At 38.5% G+C, this 16,272-nt stretch overlaps 1 protein-coding gene across 2 annotated transcripts; it reads left to right on the top strand.

Moving 5' to 3' along the window:
* Positions 1-1,476: 1,476 nt before the first annotated feature.
* Positions 1,477-5,136, top strand: LOC109169023 (nucleosome assembly protein 1;2-like). Of its 2 annotated transcripts, none has more exons than XM_019317918.1 (11): positions 1,477-1,654; positions 1,850-1,893; positions 2,079-2,174; positions 2,795-2,887; positions 2,990-3,139; positions 3,242-3,426; positions 3,624-3,801; positions 3,887-3,930; positions 4,176-4,371; positions 4,649-4,669; positions 4,784-5,136. In XM_019317918.1, the coding sequence occupies exons 1-11, from the start codon at positions 1,609-1,611 to the stop codon at positions 4,853-4,855; spliced, it is 1,125 nt and encodes a 374-aa protein (XP_019173463.1). In that variant the 5' UTR covers positions 1,477-1,608; the 3' UTR covers positions 4,856-5,136. The 2 variants fall into 2 exon arrangements, with proteins under 2 accessions (XP_019173463.1, XP_019173464.1); XM_019317919.1 differs by having other exon boundaries at positions 4,176-4,366; positions 4,647-4,669.
* The last annotated feature ends 11,136 nt before the right edge of the window (positions 5,137-16,272 follow it).

Consider the following 16,272-nt stretch of genomic DNA (forward strand, 5'->3'; position numbering starts at 1 on the left):
AAAACTACAACTTTTTTGAAGAGTCATGGTGTATATTGCAATAGTAAATAATTAGGGACTAAAACTGCTAGAAAGAAACAATTGTGGGACTAAAATTGCATTTTTTTTTTAATAATTATATGTAGTTGAATAATAACTTACTTAAAATATATTAATTAATTAGACAATAAATTTCAACACAAAACACATGAAAAGAAAAAATTGTTAACAAATCCATAGAGCATCTCCAATGGGATGAGAAAGAGGGTAGGGTGGGGAGGTGTGAGGGGGGAGGGGGAGAGAAAGAGGGAGAAGGGGTGGAGATGAGAGAAGTAACATGCTCTGGAGAAACTGTTATCTCTAGAGTATGTTGTTCCAAGTGCGTGATGTGTAGCAGGCACGCGGTGCGTGGTGTGTGACAGGCATGCGACCACACACCAAAGCAGTTGTCTTAACAACTATTTTACCGTTTAGGTTGCAAAAGAGTTTCATTTGCCCTTAATGGTCATTTGACTGTTGGGATTTGTTTAATTATTATTACTAATTTTCCCTCAACGGTCATTTGACCATTGGGATTTGTTTAATTATTTCTATTCGTACCTTTATAAGATTTTCTATATCCCTAAAAAAAAAAAAAAGATTTTTATACACTTATATTTCCTCTCAAATTTGTTTACATGTCTATTTCTTCTCAATATGTCTTCAGATAGAGAAAAAGAAAATTCAAATGCCCAAGCAGAAAGGCAAAGGCAAAGTGGAAATTTTCGAACCCAATGTTGACCATAAGCTACGGCAACGAATTGATAAATACACTATGGTCAAAGGAAAAAATGTTGCGACAAAGGAAAGAAGCGCATTTGCAAAGGGAATATACGATGAGGCCATGGAATTGCAACTCTGGTATAAAGATACTTCACAAATCACATAAGAGCAACTAGCAAATCACAAAAGGGTTTGTAAGTATACCATGAAGAAGATATTTACAGAAACGTAATTTTTATTTTATTTATGTTTTTTATTTTTATTTTTATTTATGTATTCGTATTTTGAATTTAATGCCATTTTATTTGTTTTAATTATAAAAATAAAATTTTATATTTAATTCAAAATTATGTATGTATTTATTTTAAACGTATTTAGATTTAAAATTATAATTATAAGAAAGTGAATAAAGTAGTAAATGATCTGTAAGACTGTGTATGTCAAACTTATGATTGCATTTACTTAAACTCTGTAATTTTATGTTCTCCATTATTTTTTTTTAAATTTAAAAATATATAAATAAATAAATTTTAATATTAATTTTCCAAAAAATAGAATTTTGTTTTTGATAATGAATGCATATTCGAATGCTATTGTGAGTATTTGTGACTGGATTACCCCAAAAAAATATAAAATCGAAAAGTAAAAATGAGAACATGCCTAAATATATTTTTTAATCAGAAAAGATTGTGATTACGCAAACAAGCCCTTGTTGACCGTCAGTATAAATACACATATTTTGGTGCTAGGTTTTCAGCGGCGGAGGGAGACGGCAAGCGGGAGGAGATATAGGGGAAGGCTTAAACTGAAGCTCTTTCTCTCTCGGGTTTTTGCTTTCTCTCTCCTAGGGTTTATTCTGTTTCAACAATGGCCAACGCCAAGGATAACTTCAGCATGTCCGATCTCAACGCTGGTAACCTTCTATCCAGAGAGCTACGTTAATCTACTCGTACAGTTCTATCTGTATGTATACGTATACAGATTTTAATTTTAACATGCGGGAGCGTAATGAATTCGCTAGTGTGTTTCTGTACTTGCTGGAATCTTGATATGCTTTGATTTTCCTGTGTTTATTTCGTGTATTATTGTTGTTTCAATTTCTTTGTAGCTCTGAATTCTGAGGAAAAGGCTGACCTTGTCAACGTTCTCAAAGTAAGTTATTTTTGCCGTTTCTTATGTTTGCAATACATAGATTATAAGTACATCTGTATAGCCCAGTCCCTCTTTGAAGTTTTATCAAAGGAGCTGTATGCTGTTTGTGTGTAGGGGTCCCTTTTATTCCCTCCTAAAAAGGGAATAGAGTTGTATTAATACTGATAGTGTTTCATTTTCTAAAGAATAAGCTTCAGGATCTTACTGGACAGCATTCAAATGTGCTCGAGAGCTTGTCACCTGATGTCAGAGAGCGTGTTGAGTTCCTCAGGGAGATTCAGGTATGTGAATCTTGTACTGGTGTCTCGAATGTTTTAAACGCTTGGTTGTTTTATGAAACTCCAATTCTATGTGGACATCAATTTAAGATATCCTAATCTGAAAATTCCAATGTCATTGCAGATTGTTAAGAGTATTAAATGTGGTTAATTGAATTGACACAATAAATAGGGAAAGTCCCAAGTGGGGAATTATTTGAATTTTGGCATATCCTGTATTGGTCCAATTTTAATTTTAATTGTTGCTAATAAATTGAGTTTCTCATTGAACAATTTTGGTGATTAAAGAATGACTTTATTTTTGCAAAGATTTTATGGTATTGGTTAAATATTAAATACCTTTAAGTTTTAGTGAATGAGGAGCCACTTTATTTTATATGATTTGTTTTTTATAAGTAAATCAGAGAAGTAATTTCCCTATACAACTTGTTTAGAAAACATATTATTATTGTTATGTTTTTTTTGTCAATCCTTGCCCTCCTTGCTCTCAACTAACTGCTTACATCTTCACAGTTTTTTTTTTTTTTTTTTTTTTTTTTTTTTCAGTTTTGAATTTTCACATTCTCTTACATCTTATTGATTATTGATGCTCCCTTGGTGGATTTTGGTGCTGAATTGTGCAGACTCAACATGATGAATTGGAGGCAAAGTTTCTTGAAGAGAGAGCAGCACTTGAAGCCAAGTATCAGAAGCTTTATCAACCACTATATACAAAGGTTTGTAAGGCTCTTTTACCATATTATTATTATACGTCTGCTATTTCATTGGCTTGTAATCCTATGCCTCAAATTCATAATGAAGTGAAAAAAAACGTGCAGAGATATGAAATAGTGAATGGTATAGTTGAAGTTGAAGGTGAAAAAGCTGAAGCAGTGTCTATGGACCAAGAAGACGACAAAACTGCCGAGAAAGGAGTTCCACATTTCTGGGTTACTGCTATGAAGAATAATGAAGTGTTAGCTGAAGAGGTTAGATGTTCATGAATGCTCTCTTTGTTGCCTTTCTGCATTTTTTATAACCTGTTTGATCATTTGCATTTTATTTTATCTCCGCCTTCTTATTGATGTTAGATTACTGAGCGTGATGAAGGAGCTCTCGAATATTTGAAAGACATTAAGTGGTCCAGAATTGATAATCCAAAGGGCTTCAAGCTTGAATTTTTCTTTGAGACCAATCCATTCTTCAAAAACTCTATTTTGACTAAGACCTATCATATGATTGATGAAGATGAACCTATTCTAGAGAAAGCCATAGGGTAAGTAAATTTCTCTTTTTTTTTTATTGATATGCGGCATATTGCATGTCTTTACATTTTTCAATTTCTTTTTGTGCTTATTAGCTGATTGATGGTTTTGGTGGGACCAAGTGCAACTGATGTTATTGTTTTATGTTTGGAATATTTTCTGATTGCTTTTTTTTGTATTAAGGAGTTACCATATGTCCACTTTGCAGGACTGAGATAGAGTGGTATCCAGGAAAATGCTTGACACAGAAGATCTTGAAGAAGAAACCTAAGAAGGGGTCTAAGAATGCCAAGCCCGTGACTAAAACTGAACAGTGTGACAGTTTCTTCAACTTCTTTAGTCCACCTGAAGTCCCTGAGGATGAAGATGACATTGATGAAGAAGCTGTAAGAATTGCATCCGTGTATTATAGTTTTTGGCTTTTCTTTCTATTTTTTCTAGCTGATATATTTTACCTTTTTATTTGGATAGGCTGAGGAGCTGCAAAATTTAATGGAACAAGACTATGACATTGGGTGAGTCTAAATAAATGTGAATCTTTCAGTCCTCTTTCGGTGTTTGTGTATTCAGCATTGATTTTCTCAAAAGTTACAAGTAATCCTTTTTAAGTGTTAACATGGTTTTAATATTCCCTTTCTGTTCTGTAATAACTTTGTGTTGTGCCTCTTTTGTGATGTTTGCTTTATCTAGTTTGAACTGACTGATATGTTTTACTCTTTTGCTGCAAGCATGACAAAATGATATCTCCTATGCTGTGCAGGTCAACTATTCGAGACAAAATTATCCCACATGCAGTGTCTTGGTTCACTGGGGAAGCTGCTGAAAATGATTTTCCTGAACTAGATGATGAAGATGACGAGGAGGATGATGATGACGAAGAGGATGAAGAGGACGAGGAGGAAGATGAAGAAGAGGATGATGACGATGATGAAGATGATGTCAAGACAAAGAAGAGGGTACAAAGTTGATTGTTGTTTTGGCTTGCCAGTTGTCTTTGTATTTATTCTTAATGAGTTCTACTATGCATACTCCCAAATTCTACTCCCTCATTTTTATTCCTTGATGTGGCACACTAGCAAACATTGATAGGCTATTTTTATGTGTGCACTCAGAAAATTGTTCACATCAAGAATTTGAGAGTGGGAATAGAAATTGGGAGTTCACATAGTATTTACCATTCTTAAATTGCTTATCGAGCTGATATATTTTATCCTCCTTTCTTATCTGCTCCAGACAACTGCTGCTGCACGGAAGGTATACCTTTTTTTTTTTTTTTTTTTTTTTTTTAATTAGATTATATATTTTGTATATTGTGCATGATTTTATGTCCCATAGTATTTTTCTGAGTTATATTTCATTGAATTACAGAGAAGTGGAAGAGCAGCTGCAGCTGCAGATGGTCAGCAAGGTGAGAGGCCTCCAGAGTGCAAGCAACAGTAGTTCAATGTGTCAAGAAGATATATGCAGTCTTTTAGAAGTCTCTGGATTTGCCTTTCTCCATTGAAGTCTTTCTGGGTTTATATTCTCTTATCATATTACTATTATTATTATTCCATTTTCTTAGTTTCATTTTTGGCAGTGGGTTGGGAAGGATTGTGGAAATAGTGTTAGATGTGATGTGATCTGTTTAGTTTCTGTCGGATTGCGGATTGAAACATTATAGTATAGCTGCCTGATATTATTCCCTTGTGCTCTATTGAATTTTGCAATTTTCTCTAATATTCTTGGAAGCTATTTGTTCTGGTGGTATTAACTGGTACTTTTGCTCGCTGTTTCACTCGAATCACTGAAATTTCAACTTAGGTAAGGTGGAAGTGTAATGTGTGTAATACGGTTTGTTCTTTTAAAGCTACGTTTATGTGAAGTTAATTTGGTATTTTTTTTTTTTTGGAATTTGGTATTTAATTTAACCAAATAAATGTTAGGGCACTAGGAAAAAGATGTGGCTGCTGCCACTGGCCCACTCTGCCACCGATGAAATTATTGCCTGAGCGTTCCAGCAATTTTTATGGGAGATGGGCGGAGGGGCTACCATCTGATATATTTTAGATTACCTATAAAGTGATCAAATCGAAGTGTCACTGGATATCCTTGATAAAACAATTAGAGATGTTTAATAGATTGAAATTGTAATTCCGTTATGGAATTGCAATTCTTAGGATTTCCATCTGGCCCAGCTTCGGGCGGTTTGAATACTCGGAGGGCCAAATCGCACAGATTTTAAATTATTATTTTTAAATTTAATTTAATTGTATTTATTTGTAATATCACTTCGGTTTGATAAGATTTTGGATTAGGATGGGTCGGTCGGATATTCAACTCAGATATTTAAAATATATAAACAAAATTAAATAATTGACTAAAACCCTTAAAAATTAAGTAATACTGGAAAAAATTACAAAAACAAGTAGTGCACTGTGCACAAACTTAGAGATATTAACGAATCGAACATAAACGAATGGAGGCTGTTCGTGTTCGTTTGTTAAGGTTGTTGGAGCGTAAGCGTTCGTGTTTGTTTGTTAAGACTTTTGAAAATCTGTTCGTGTTTGTTTGTTAAGGTTTTTGAAAATCTTGTTCGTGTTCATTTGTTAAGCGTTCATTAGTGTTTGTTAACGTTCGCTAACACACTCACGAACGTGTTCGTTAACATTAACGAACACGTTCGTTAATATGTTCATTAATATTTGCGAACATATTCATTCACGTTCATAAATACGTTCGTGAATGCTTAATAAGCAAACATATGAATATGTTCATGATCACAATTCGTTCGTGAACAAGAAATAATATATGTTCACGAAAAATAACCAAACAAGTAACACAACTACAAAGAAAATACAAATAAATATTAAACGAACACAAGCGAGTTTGTTCGCAAACATTATTAAGCGAACACTAAACGAGCTTGTTCGCGAACATTATTAAACGAACACAAACGAGCTTGTTCACGATCTCTTAGCAAACGAGTGTACAATTGTTCAGACTGTTCGTTTATAAACCGAGCTCTAAATTTTGTTTGTTAATGTTCGTTTACCTTAATAAACGAACGCTTATTGAACACGAACACGAATAGTTCACCGAAAGCTTTGTTCGCTAACACCCCTACACAAACTACATGTAAACTTTATAACTGTATAAGTGTAAAACTACTAAACTAGACAACTAGTACTTAGACTTAAAAAAGTCAAATGGGCAAAGGCAATTATGAATTAGCTTATACAAAATGTAAAACTGTAAAAAAGTAGCCAATTTACAAAAGACACTGCAGCAAGCACCATTGCACCAATGTACATTAATACAATAAATTTAGAATTTGGCAATCTTCATCCAACATGCCAACTGATCCATCATCCTAGACTCCTAGTTCCTAGTTCAGTAGTTCCTACTAGCTTAGCTACAGCCTACTGTTCTTCTTCTTCCTGTCAATACTCAAAACTTAAAGATCAATTAGAAAAAAAAAAGATATAAAACTATAAAAGGTAGAAAGTAAGATATTAAACATTGGCTCCGTAAGCTTTTTGTCCATATTAAAGTTAGGATTAAGGGCAAATTGCTACAACATTCCCATGAGGATAGAGCAACATACCAGCTTAATATATTATTTCAGATCATTGGTGGAAGCTTTCATCATCGCCATAAATAGTTAAATTACTTAAATACATAATAATAGTTCAATACATTACCAGCAGTACAACACCTTTGAGTCCAACTTAGCCACTTAGGAAATAGGAACTAACAAACTTATCAACTAACAGTTACAGCACTGTGGCACTGTCCAGTGCACCAAGGTCCAAGGCACAAGGACAACAACTAACAAGTTACCAAGCCTAATTAGGACAACTAGGCAGCAACTAATTAGTTACCAAGCCTCATGAGTCATGACTCATAAACAATAATACAGTATACATGTTACATTAATACAAGAATATAAAGTATAAAGCATAACTTTACAGGAATCATAGGAAGTGTAGAACCACCAATCCTCTCAGCTCCACTGCCACCATCAGCACCAAATTCTGCAAAATGAAAGAGTAGATTGTGCATGTTAAAATTACAAGGATAAGTTTAAATTAAAAGTAAATAGAAATTGCAGGAAAGTTAAGTGTTACCTTGTTCAAATCTTTCCAATTCCTCCAGATTTTCCTCAATTGATATGGGGGTATTTGGCAGTCTAAGCCAATCCTGAGTACAAACCAGAGCTTCCTCAATTTTAGGAGTTAAAGAACTCCTAAAAGGATCTAAAACCCTCCCTGATGTACTGAAGGCAGATTCTGAGGCAACAGTGGATATTGGTATAGCTAAGACATCCTTAGCTACTTTTGAAAGGATAGAAATCTTTCAGCACTAAGCTTCCACCATCCAAGTATGTCAAAAGAAGATTCCTCTTCAACTAATGCCTCAGCAAGGTAAATTTCGAACTCAGTTTTTTTCTTTCCCCCCCACTCTCCATTCTTTGTTTCTTAATTTGGGACTTTAACAAACCCTGGGACTTCCTAACTGTAGACTGTGAAGAATCAGTAGAAGGAATGACAGAAGCAGTAGGGACAACAGAGGCAGCATAATCATCAAACAACTCTGCCAAAGCTGCAACCACTTTCTCATAGTAGGTTTTACCTTTTAATTCACCATACATGTGTAAGATCTGTGTTGGCATGTACTCTAATTTGTCCATGGGGTCTAGAATGTTTGCAAAGAATATCATCAAGTTCATCTTATCTATATCCCCCCAATACTTTTCAAATTTAACCTTCATATTTTCCCCCATCAATTTCACAGGACCACCAGCTTCCACCATTCCATTCAATAGGCAATATAAATCATAAATTTCAGAAAAAAAAAGTATTAGATGTGACATATAAAGAACCTGAAATTCTTATTGTCATATCATAAAAACACTTCAACAGCTTCACCAAACTCTTCACAGACTCCCAATGATGAGAGAGATAATTGTATTCAGTTACAACCAACAGATGAGATTACAATACTAATGCAAATAGGAAACGAAAATCACTCCTACATACCAGGCTAGCTCTAGTCAACTAAATTAACACCACACAAATATTAACTGTAATAATAACAAATATAATTAGGAAATAATAACATTATTAACACCAATCAAGAAAGTTAGGAATAGAATCACCCAAATCTAATTTGAAGGAAGAATCACTTTCTTCAAGTGAATCAAACACTTTCTCATAAAATACTGCAGATTGTAACATAAGATATGTAGAGTTCCATCTGGTTAGAACATCTAGACACAAAGAAGATTTCTTTTCAATCCCAAGCCATTCAGACAAGTCCCTAAATTTCTTAAGTCTAGCAGGTGAACTTTTCACATATTTTACAACCTCCCTAAGCTTCTTCATAGAATCATCACATTGTTTCAGCCCATCTTGCACAACTAAGTTCAAAATATGGACAATTTATCTAATGTGAATGTACTTGCCCTTCACAGTAGATGTTCTCCAAGACATCAATTTCTTTTTTTAAAAAATCTAGGGCAGTGTCATTTGATGATGCATTGTCTACTGTAATAGTGTAGACATTCCTAATACCCCAATCCAGCAATCAGGTTTCAAGGGCTTTTGCAATATACGCACCTTTGTGTGATGTAACAGGGACAAATGAAATATTTTTCTTATTCAGCCCCCACTCTTCATCTATAAAGTGAGCATTAACTACCATGTAGTTAATTCTCTGAATAGAAGTTCAAGTGTCAGTAGTAATACTGACTCTTTGAGTGTTTCTCCTAAACATGCATTTCAACTTGAGCCTTTCCTCTTCATAAATCAGATTGATGTCCCTACTAATTGTCCCTTGATGGAACTTTAAACCTAGGACAACATACCAAAATGAACTTCATAAATCTTGGACCTTCAACAAATCTAAATGGGAGTTCATATATTATAATCATTTCAACTAAAGTCCTCCACATGGACAGAGGCACCTTAGAGCAACAGGGGGCATTGGCCCCCCTCCCCCATTTTTTTTTATTAGTATTATAATTAGGGGTGTAAACAAATCAAATAAAAAAAATTAATTCGTGATTCGAATTCGAATATGTCAATTTGAATTCGAATATGTCAATTCGAATATTTCGAATACGAATGCGAATTCGAATACTTTTTTCGATTCGAATTCGAATTCGAATACGAATTAGAGTGTATTCGATTCGAATAGTATTTGAATATATATATATATATATATATATATATATATATATATATATATATATATATATATATATATATATATATATATATATATGCTATTTAAATATAACTTTTTATTACATTTTATCTTAATTTATTGAAAATTTTTGTAAAAAATTAAGTTAGACATTTCAAATTCGAATATTTAGGTCAAATCGAATATATTCAATTAAACTGATCGAATCGAATACGAATCGAATTTGAGATTCGAATATTAAACGAATACGAATACGAATATTCAAATATATAGTCGAATTCGAATCGAATAGTAAGATAATTAACTCGATTCAATTCGTTTATAACCCTAATTGCAATATAATTTTTTTGTGGCCCCCCCTCATCAAAATTAGACAGCAGTAGACCACAGTTCAGGAGGTTTGAGAAGCAAAAGCAATAGTTGGTTTCAGTTTTGGCTTTTAATCCCTTTTGTTTTCGGCAAAAAAGCGAGAAAATGAAACCATTTTTCATGGATTTTTATCCCCTTTTCTTTTCCAGATGAGAGAAAAAAAAGAGGAAACTTTTTGTTTTCTTTATTTATTCATTCCTTAGCTTTCCTAGTTTCCTTTGTGCCATTATTGCTTTTGGTTTCGGCAGAAAGATAAACCAAACAAATTATATTTTATCTTTGCTTTCTCTTTCCTTCATTTTAGCAGAATAAAAAAGCAACCAAAAAAACCCATTTCATAACCTAGTTTTTCCTTCCTTGGCTGCAGTGTGAGAGTCAAAGAGAAAATAAGGAAACCCATTTTGCTTTCCTTCATTTTAGTTCGGCAAGAAGGAAAGAGAAAGATAATTTCCTTTAGTTTTTCATCTCACTCTTCTTCTTTGACTTTTCTTAAACTCTTGGGTTTAAAATTTTCTAGCCTCTATATCATTCCGGAGGTGATTAGGGTATACAAATCAAAGAAGTGAAACATTTTGTTGTTCATTTGAATTTGTGAATACATCTACAATAAAATCAAGGTTTGTCTTTATTTTGTTTTAATTAAAAATTCATGATCGTAAATATTCTTTAGTTGGTTAATTTGATTTACATGCGATCAAATGTTAGTTGTGCTTCTGCATTTAAGTTATTGCACATTTCTTAATAATTGTTTGTTAGTATACATTGAAAAAGAATTTAGTATATATGTTTTTTGTGACATGCAAGAAAGACGTTCTATATATATATATGTGTGTGTGTGTGTGTGTGTGTGTGTGTATATATGTACATATATATATATATTTTGACGGTAATAACGTTACCGGTAATAATAATATAATACTGCTATAAGAGAGTAACAATAGTTGTATTGCTTTTTGTCTCAGTATAGAAAGTACAGTGTGTCCTCCCCCATTGCTAGCTGAGGGGGGTTCTATTTATGCTAAGTCCTAACGGTAACAACATGAAGAGTCATAATTGGGGAGCTGAGGCTAACGACAATAGCATGAAGAATCATGAATGAGGCGCTCAGCTTTAATTCTCTCCCTTCAATGCAATGAATGGCCATAATGTTTCCACCCGTTGGAGTTCTGCCTGTTGGAATTCCATACGATGTCGGGTTAAATATGGTGTCGGGTCAGGTGCTGCTTATGATCCGGGTCGGGTGCCAGCACCATTATCCTGTCACCAGTCCCCCCTACTCCTGAGTCTACGGATGTGTTTGAGTTGACTTGGGAGTAAGGCTGAATTTGCTTGATATCGTGCAGAATCCCGGTTGATCCCAAGTATGTGATTTTATTTTCCAAATCACACATGATTTTTTTTTTTTTTTTTTTTTTTTTATGTTGGCCGAGACGGGCTGTGGGTTAGGCTGGCCGAGGTGCGTGCCTCCGGCCGATCACGGCCGAGGCGTCGCCTCGACCGATGGTGGCCGAGGCCTCGACCAATCGTGGCCGAGGCGTGCACCCCGGCCGATCGTTCGTGGCCGAGGCGTGCGCCTCGGTCGACCGTGGCCGAGGCGTCGCCTTGGCCGATCGTGGTTGAGGCGTCGCCTCGACCGACCGTGGCCGAGGCATGCGCCTCGGCCGATCGTGGCCGAGGCGTGCGCCTTGGCCGATCGTGGTCGAAGCGTTGCCTCGACCGATCGTGGCCGAGACGCGGCCTCGGCCTGGCGCCTTTTTTTTTTTTTTTTTTTTTTTGGATCGAGGCGCCGTGCCTCGGCTTGTGGCCGAGGCGCTGACCGGCCCTTTTTTTTTTTTTTTTTGGATCGAGGCGCCGCGCCTCGGCTTGTGGCCGAGGCGTCGCCTCAGCCACTTGGCCGAGGCGCGGCCGAGGCCATCTAGCCGAGGTGTCGCCTCGGCCTGTGGCTGAGGCGCTGCCCGGCCCTTTTTTTTTTTTTTTTTTTGGATCGAGGCGCCACGCCTCGGCTTGTGGTCGAGGCGTCGCCTCAGCCACTTGATCTGGCCGAGGTGTCTCCTCGACCAGGAGGCCGAGGCGTGCGCCTCGGCCTGTGGCTGAGGCGCTGCCCGGCCCCTTTTTTTTTTTTTTTTTTTTTTGGCCGAGTCGGACTTCAGCTCTTCGGCCGAGGCCAAAGCTGTGGCCGAGGCGCATGCCTCGGCCACTCGAGTTGTGTCTCGGCCAACCCGTGGCCGAGGACTCGGTTCTCTATTTTTATTTTATTTTATTTTTTATTTTATTTTTTATTTTTTTTACAATGCGGCGTCAGCCGGATTTTGGTTGATCGAAGGTGGTGTTGAGAACCTTTTATTTGAGCAAAGTAACCTGGGCAGACTATGATTACAAAATATTGTTTACAGGTCTGGGCGGACCACGACTACAAAGTATTATTAATAATATCTAACTAAGTGTTCTGAGCTCCATACCCGATCGATCATCCCTGCAAATGGTGTGGACTGGTAGATCCTTTCTGCCAATCTTTTTGCATGCTTTTACGTAACAACTGCGGGCTGCTCGCTGGTCTCCTATGACGAATCCTATCCCATTCGGAGTATGGAACTTCATACACAAGTGTTCCACCGACACTATGGCCTTGAGGTCCTCCAGTACCGGCCTCCCCAATATGATGTTGTGCGCACAAGCGAGTCTTACCACGATGAATTCTACGTCAAGTTTGCGAATGTTAGGGCTCGTGCCTATCTCCACTGGTAAGACCACTGACCCCTCTGTCTCCACTGAATCACCCGTAAATCCAGAGAGTGGGGTACGTACTTCTTTGAGCTGGTTCCTAGGTATCCCTAACTTGGTGAAGGCATCGTAATATATCACATTGACTGAGCTTCCTGTGTCGATTAAGATGCGGTGGACCATGACATCGTTGACGTCCATCTTAATCACCAGGGTGTCACGATGGGGTAACGGGTCCTCTGGGAAGTCATCATCAGAGAAGGTGATGGCCTCCTGTCTCTGTTTCTTTTCTCTAGGAAGACTCACCACTTCTCCCACATATAGCTGCCGGCTCCACTTCTTTCTTTCCGCGGGCGTGTCGCCCCCTGCGGGTCCACCATAGATAAAGTGTACGGTGTGCTTCTTTTGTCGTCTGGGCGCCACCTCGGTTTCTTTCTCGCTATCATTCTGCTCAGATATTTGGTCGTGGTCTCTTTTTTTGGCGTTCGAGGTGGACGGCTCGGTGCCATCCTCATTCCTCCAGACATTTTTTGGTGGATTGTGTTGCGGCTGTTGCTGCTGCTTCGATCGCTTGACGAAATGTCGGAAGTAGCCATGTTGGATGAGTTCTTCTATTTGTCTCTTCAAAACGTGACACTCATCCGTATCGTGGCCGGCTTGCCTATGAAACCTGCAGTACTTTGTTTGGTCTGCCTTTTGGGAGACCTTCATGCACTCCTCGGGGAATTCTACCATTCTCATCTCCTCAGCTTGCTTTAGAATGACACTGACGGGATGGGTAAGAGGAGTTAGATTACGCAAGGGGACCAGGCGAGGTCGTTCGTGGTCTCGGCCTTTTCCTGCGGTCGGGTGGTTCGAGAGTGGTGCCTGGCTAGGCGGACCCGCTTTCCCAGGCTTCCCACCTTTCCTTCCATCCTCTTCGTCTTTCTTCTTCCTGTCGACGTCCTCTGCTTCGGCATAGCGGCTAGCCGTCCTTATCAGATCTTCGTAAGAGCGGGGGTGGTGGGCGTTCAACTACTTGTGGAAATACCCTGATCTTAAGGCATGGATAAATATCGGGATCACCGCCTTGGAGTCGAAGTCGTAGACATTATTGACTTTCTTTTTCCATTTTATTAGGAAGTCTTTGAGGCTCTCGCCTCTATCTTGCTTCACTACACAGAGGTGAGGAAGCTCTTGGACAACTCCCCAAAGTTTTGGATTGACCCATCAGGGATGGTGTTGAACCAGTCTTGGGCCGCTCCATCCAGGGTGGACAAGAACGCTCGGCACATGATGGCGTCCCCTGCCCCGATCATTACCATAGCAGCCTTGTACCTCGTCATGTGGGTGCGTGGGTCAGTGACCCCCGTGTACTCCTTGATGGCGGGCAACCTAAAGTCCCTCGACAAAGGTACGTCCATGATGCTTGGGGAGAATGGTGCTGCCATCCGTACCTCGGGTTCCGACGACTGCTCCCGTGCCTCCACCCTTCTTGCTAACTCCTCGATTCTTCTCTGCAGCCTCTCGACCAGGGCCGATTCATCAGGGTGTCGGCGCAGGACCGGCTGCCGCTCCTCCAAGTGTCGGTGTGGAACCCGCTCATCAACGCGTCGCTTCCCCGCCGAGTGCCATCGCGGAGCCGGCTCTTCGACGCGTCGCTCCTCCAAGTGTCGACGTAAGGCCGACTCATCAACGTGTTGGCGTGGGGTCGGCTCTCGAGACTCGCCCACCTCCTCTTTGGGTGATCTCTCGGCTTCTCTGTTTTCGTGTTGGCGAGGACCTCTGGTAGAGGATCCCTCGGCCCGTGATCCTAATCTTTGCCGCACGGGCGCCCTTTGTCCCAATCGTTCTGGTGCAGATTAGGAAGGGCCTGGTTGTCGTCTGGCCGGTCCACTTCTTTGGGTCTCCACCCTTATTTCCTGGGGCCGCAGCGGTGGCACTTGGCCTTGCAGTCCCACCGCCACCTGATTTAGCGCCGCCGTCACTGCTTGCTGAATGACATCGGCGGTCGCCTGGAGGTTCACGGCTTGGTTCACCCCTCCATTGTTGAGTTGGTCTCGAAGGTCCCCTCCATTGTTGAGTTGGTCTCGAAGGTCCCCGGGCCTCCCATTGTTGAGCTGTTCTCGGAGGTCCCCTCCGCGATTGTTGGTGAGTTGGTCCCGGAAGTCACCTGAGGCATTGCCATTGTTCATGTTGCGGGAACCATGGGAGCTACGGGACACCATTCTTTCAAGCTTGCTGTTGAAAGAGGAATGAGTTGTGTGTGTCGTAGCCTGCTTGAGTATTGGACTCAGGCTCTCAATGAAAACACCAATGACGGTAATAACGTTACCGGTAATAATAATATAATACTGTTATAAGAGAGTAACAATAGTTGTATTGCTTTTTGTCTCAGTATAGAAAGTACAGTGTGTCTTCCCCCATTGCTAGCTGAGGGGGGTTCTATTTATGCTAAGTCCTAACGGTAACAACATGAAGAGTCATAATTGGGGAGCTGAGGCTAACGGCAATAGCATGAAGAATCATGAATGAGGTGCTCAGCTTTAATTCTCTCCCTTCAATGCAATGAATGGTCATAATGTTTCCACCCGTTGGTGTTCTGCCCGTTGGAGTTCTGCCTGTTGGAATTCCACACGATGTCGGGTTAAATATGGTGTCGGGTCAGGTGCTGCTTATGATCCGGGTCGGGTGCCAGCACCATTATCCTGTCATATATATATATATATATATATATATATATGTGTGTGTGTGTGTGTGTGTGTGCGTGTGTGTGTGTGTGTGTGTATGTATGTACATACATACATACATACATACATACATACATACATACATACATACATACATACATACATACATACATATATATATATATATATATATATATATATATATATATATATATATATATATATATATATATATATATACTTGCACGACATCGTTAAGTACATAGCCTAATCTAACCCTAGCTTATATCGGATATTCGGCCGGTTCAGTTTCAATTTTTACGCATCCTACCCGAACTACAGAAACCGCCATTTAACAGGGCAACGGTCGATTTTTCACATCTTCGGATCGGACCGGTTCGGTTTTCAACAATATGGGCGGCGAGTCGGTCGGATGCTTCGGTTTGGTCGAGTTTTGCACACCCCTATTCCCATTACCCTTCAAGAATCACAATTCCATATTTTGTGAAATTGTAATTTTGGTAAATTATTATTATTATTATTATTATTATTATTATTATTATTATTATTATTATTATTATTATTATTATTATTATTATTATTATTATTATATAACTTATAAGTTATTCGTTTTCAATTTCCATTCATTTTATTCTTGCATATTAAACAATTTAATTTAAATTCCCATTTTATCTCCCTTAATTTCCTCCTTCCAACCAGTTGGACATTATTAAATTGCAATTACAACATAATTCATTGAGTCCTTTAATTACGCTGCTTGGTTGAAGGGAATTGCAATTTCACCGAATTGCAATTCCCTTCATTTGAGGAAGTGAAATTCATATGGCTCTCCTTATGAATTCCAATTCGGTGCAACATGGAAAAAGAAAACAATATGAAATTACAATA

This window comes from Ipomoea nil, unplaced genomic scaffold (assembly GCF_001879475.1).
Source record: "Ipomoea nil cultivar Tokyo-kokei standard unplaced genomic scaffold, Asagao_1.1 scaffold3238, whole genome shotgun sequence".
In the NCBI taxonomy this organism is placed as follows: Eukaryota; Viridiplantae; Streptophyta; class Magnoliopsida; order Solanales; family Convolvulaceae; genus Ipomoea; species Ipomoea nil.

What these genes read in the sequence shown, in the direction of transcription:
- LOC109169023 (XM_019317918.1), top strand. Translation starts at nt 1,609, where the DNA reads ATGGCCAACGCCAAGGATAACTTCAGCATGTCCGATCTCAACGCTG. An exon ending in ATTCTAGAGAAAGCCATAGG is followed by an intron (nt 3,427 to 3,623) that starts GTAAGTAAATTT and finishes TCCACTTTGCAG; the next exon opens with GACTGAGATAGAGTGGTATC. An exon ending in ATGACATTGATGAAGAAGCT is followed by an intron (nt 3,802 to 3,886) that starts GTAAGAATTGCA and finishes TTATTTGGATAG; the next exon opens with GCTGAGGAGCTGCAAAATTT.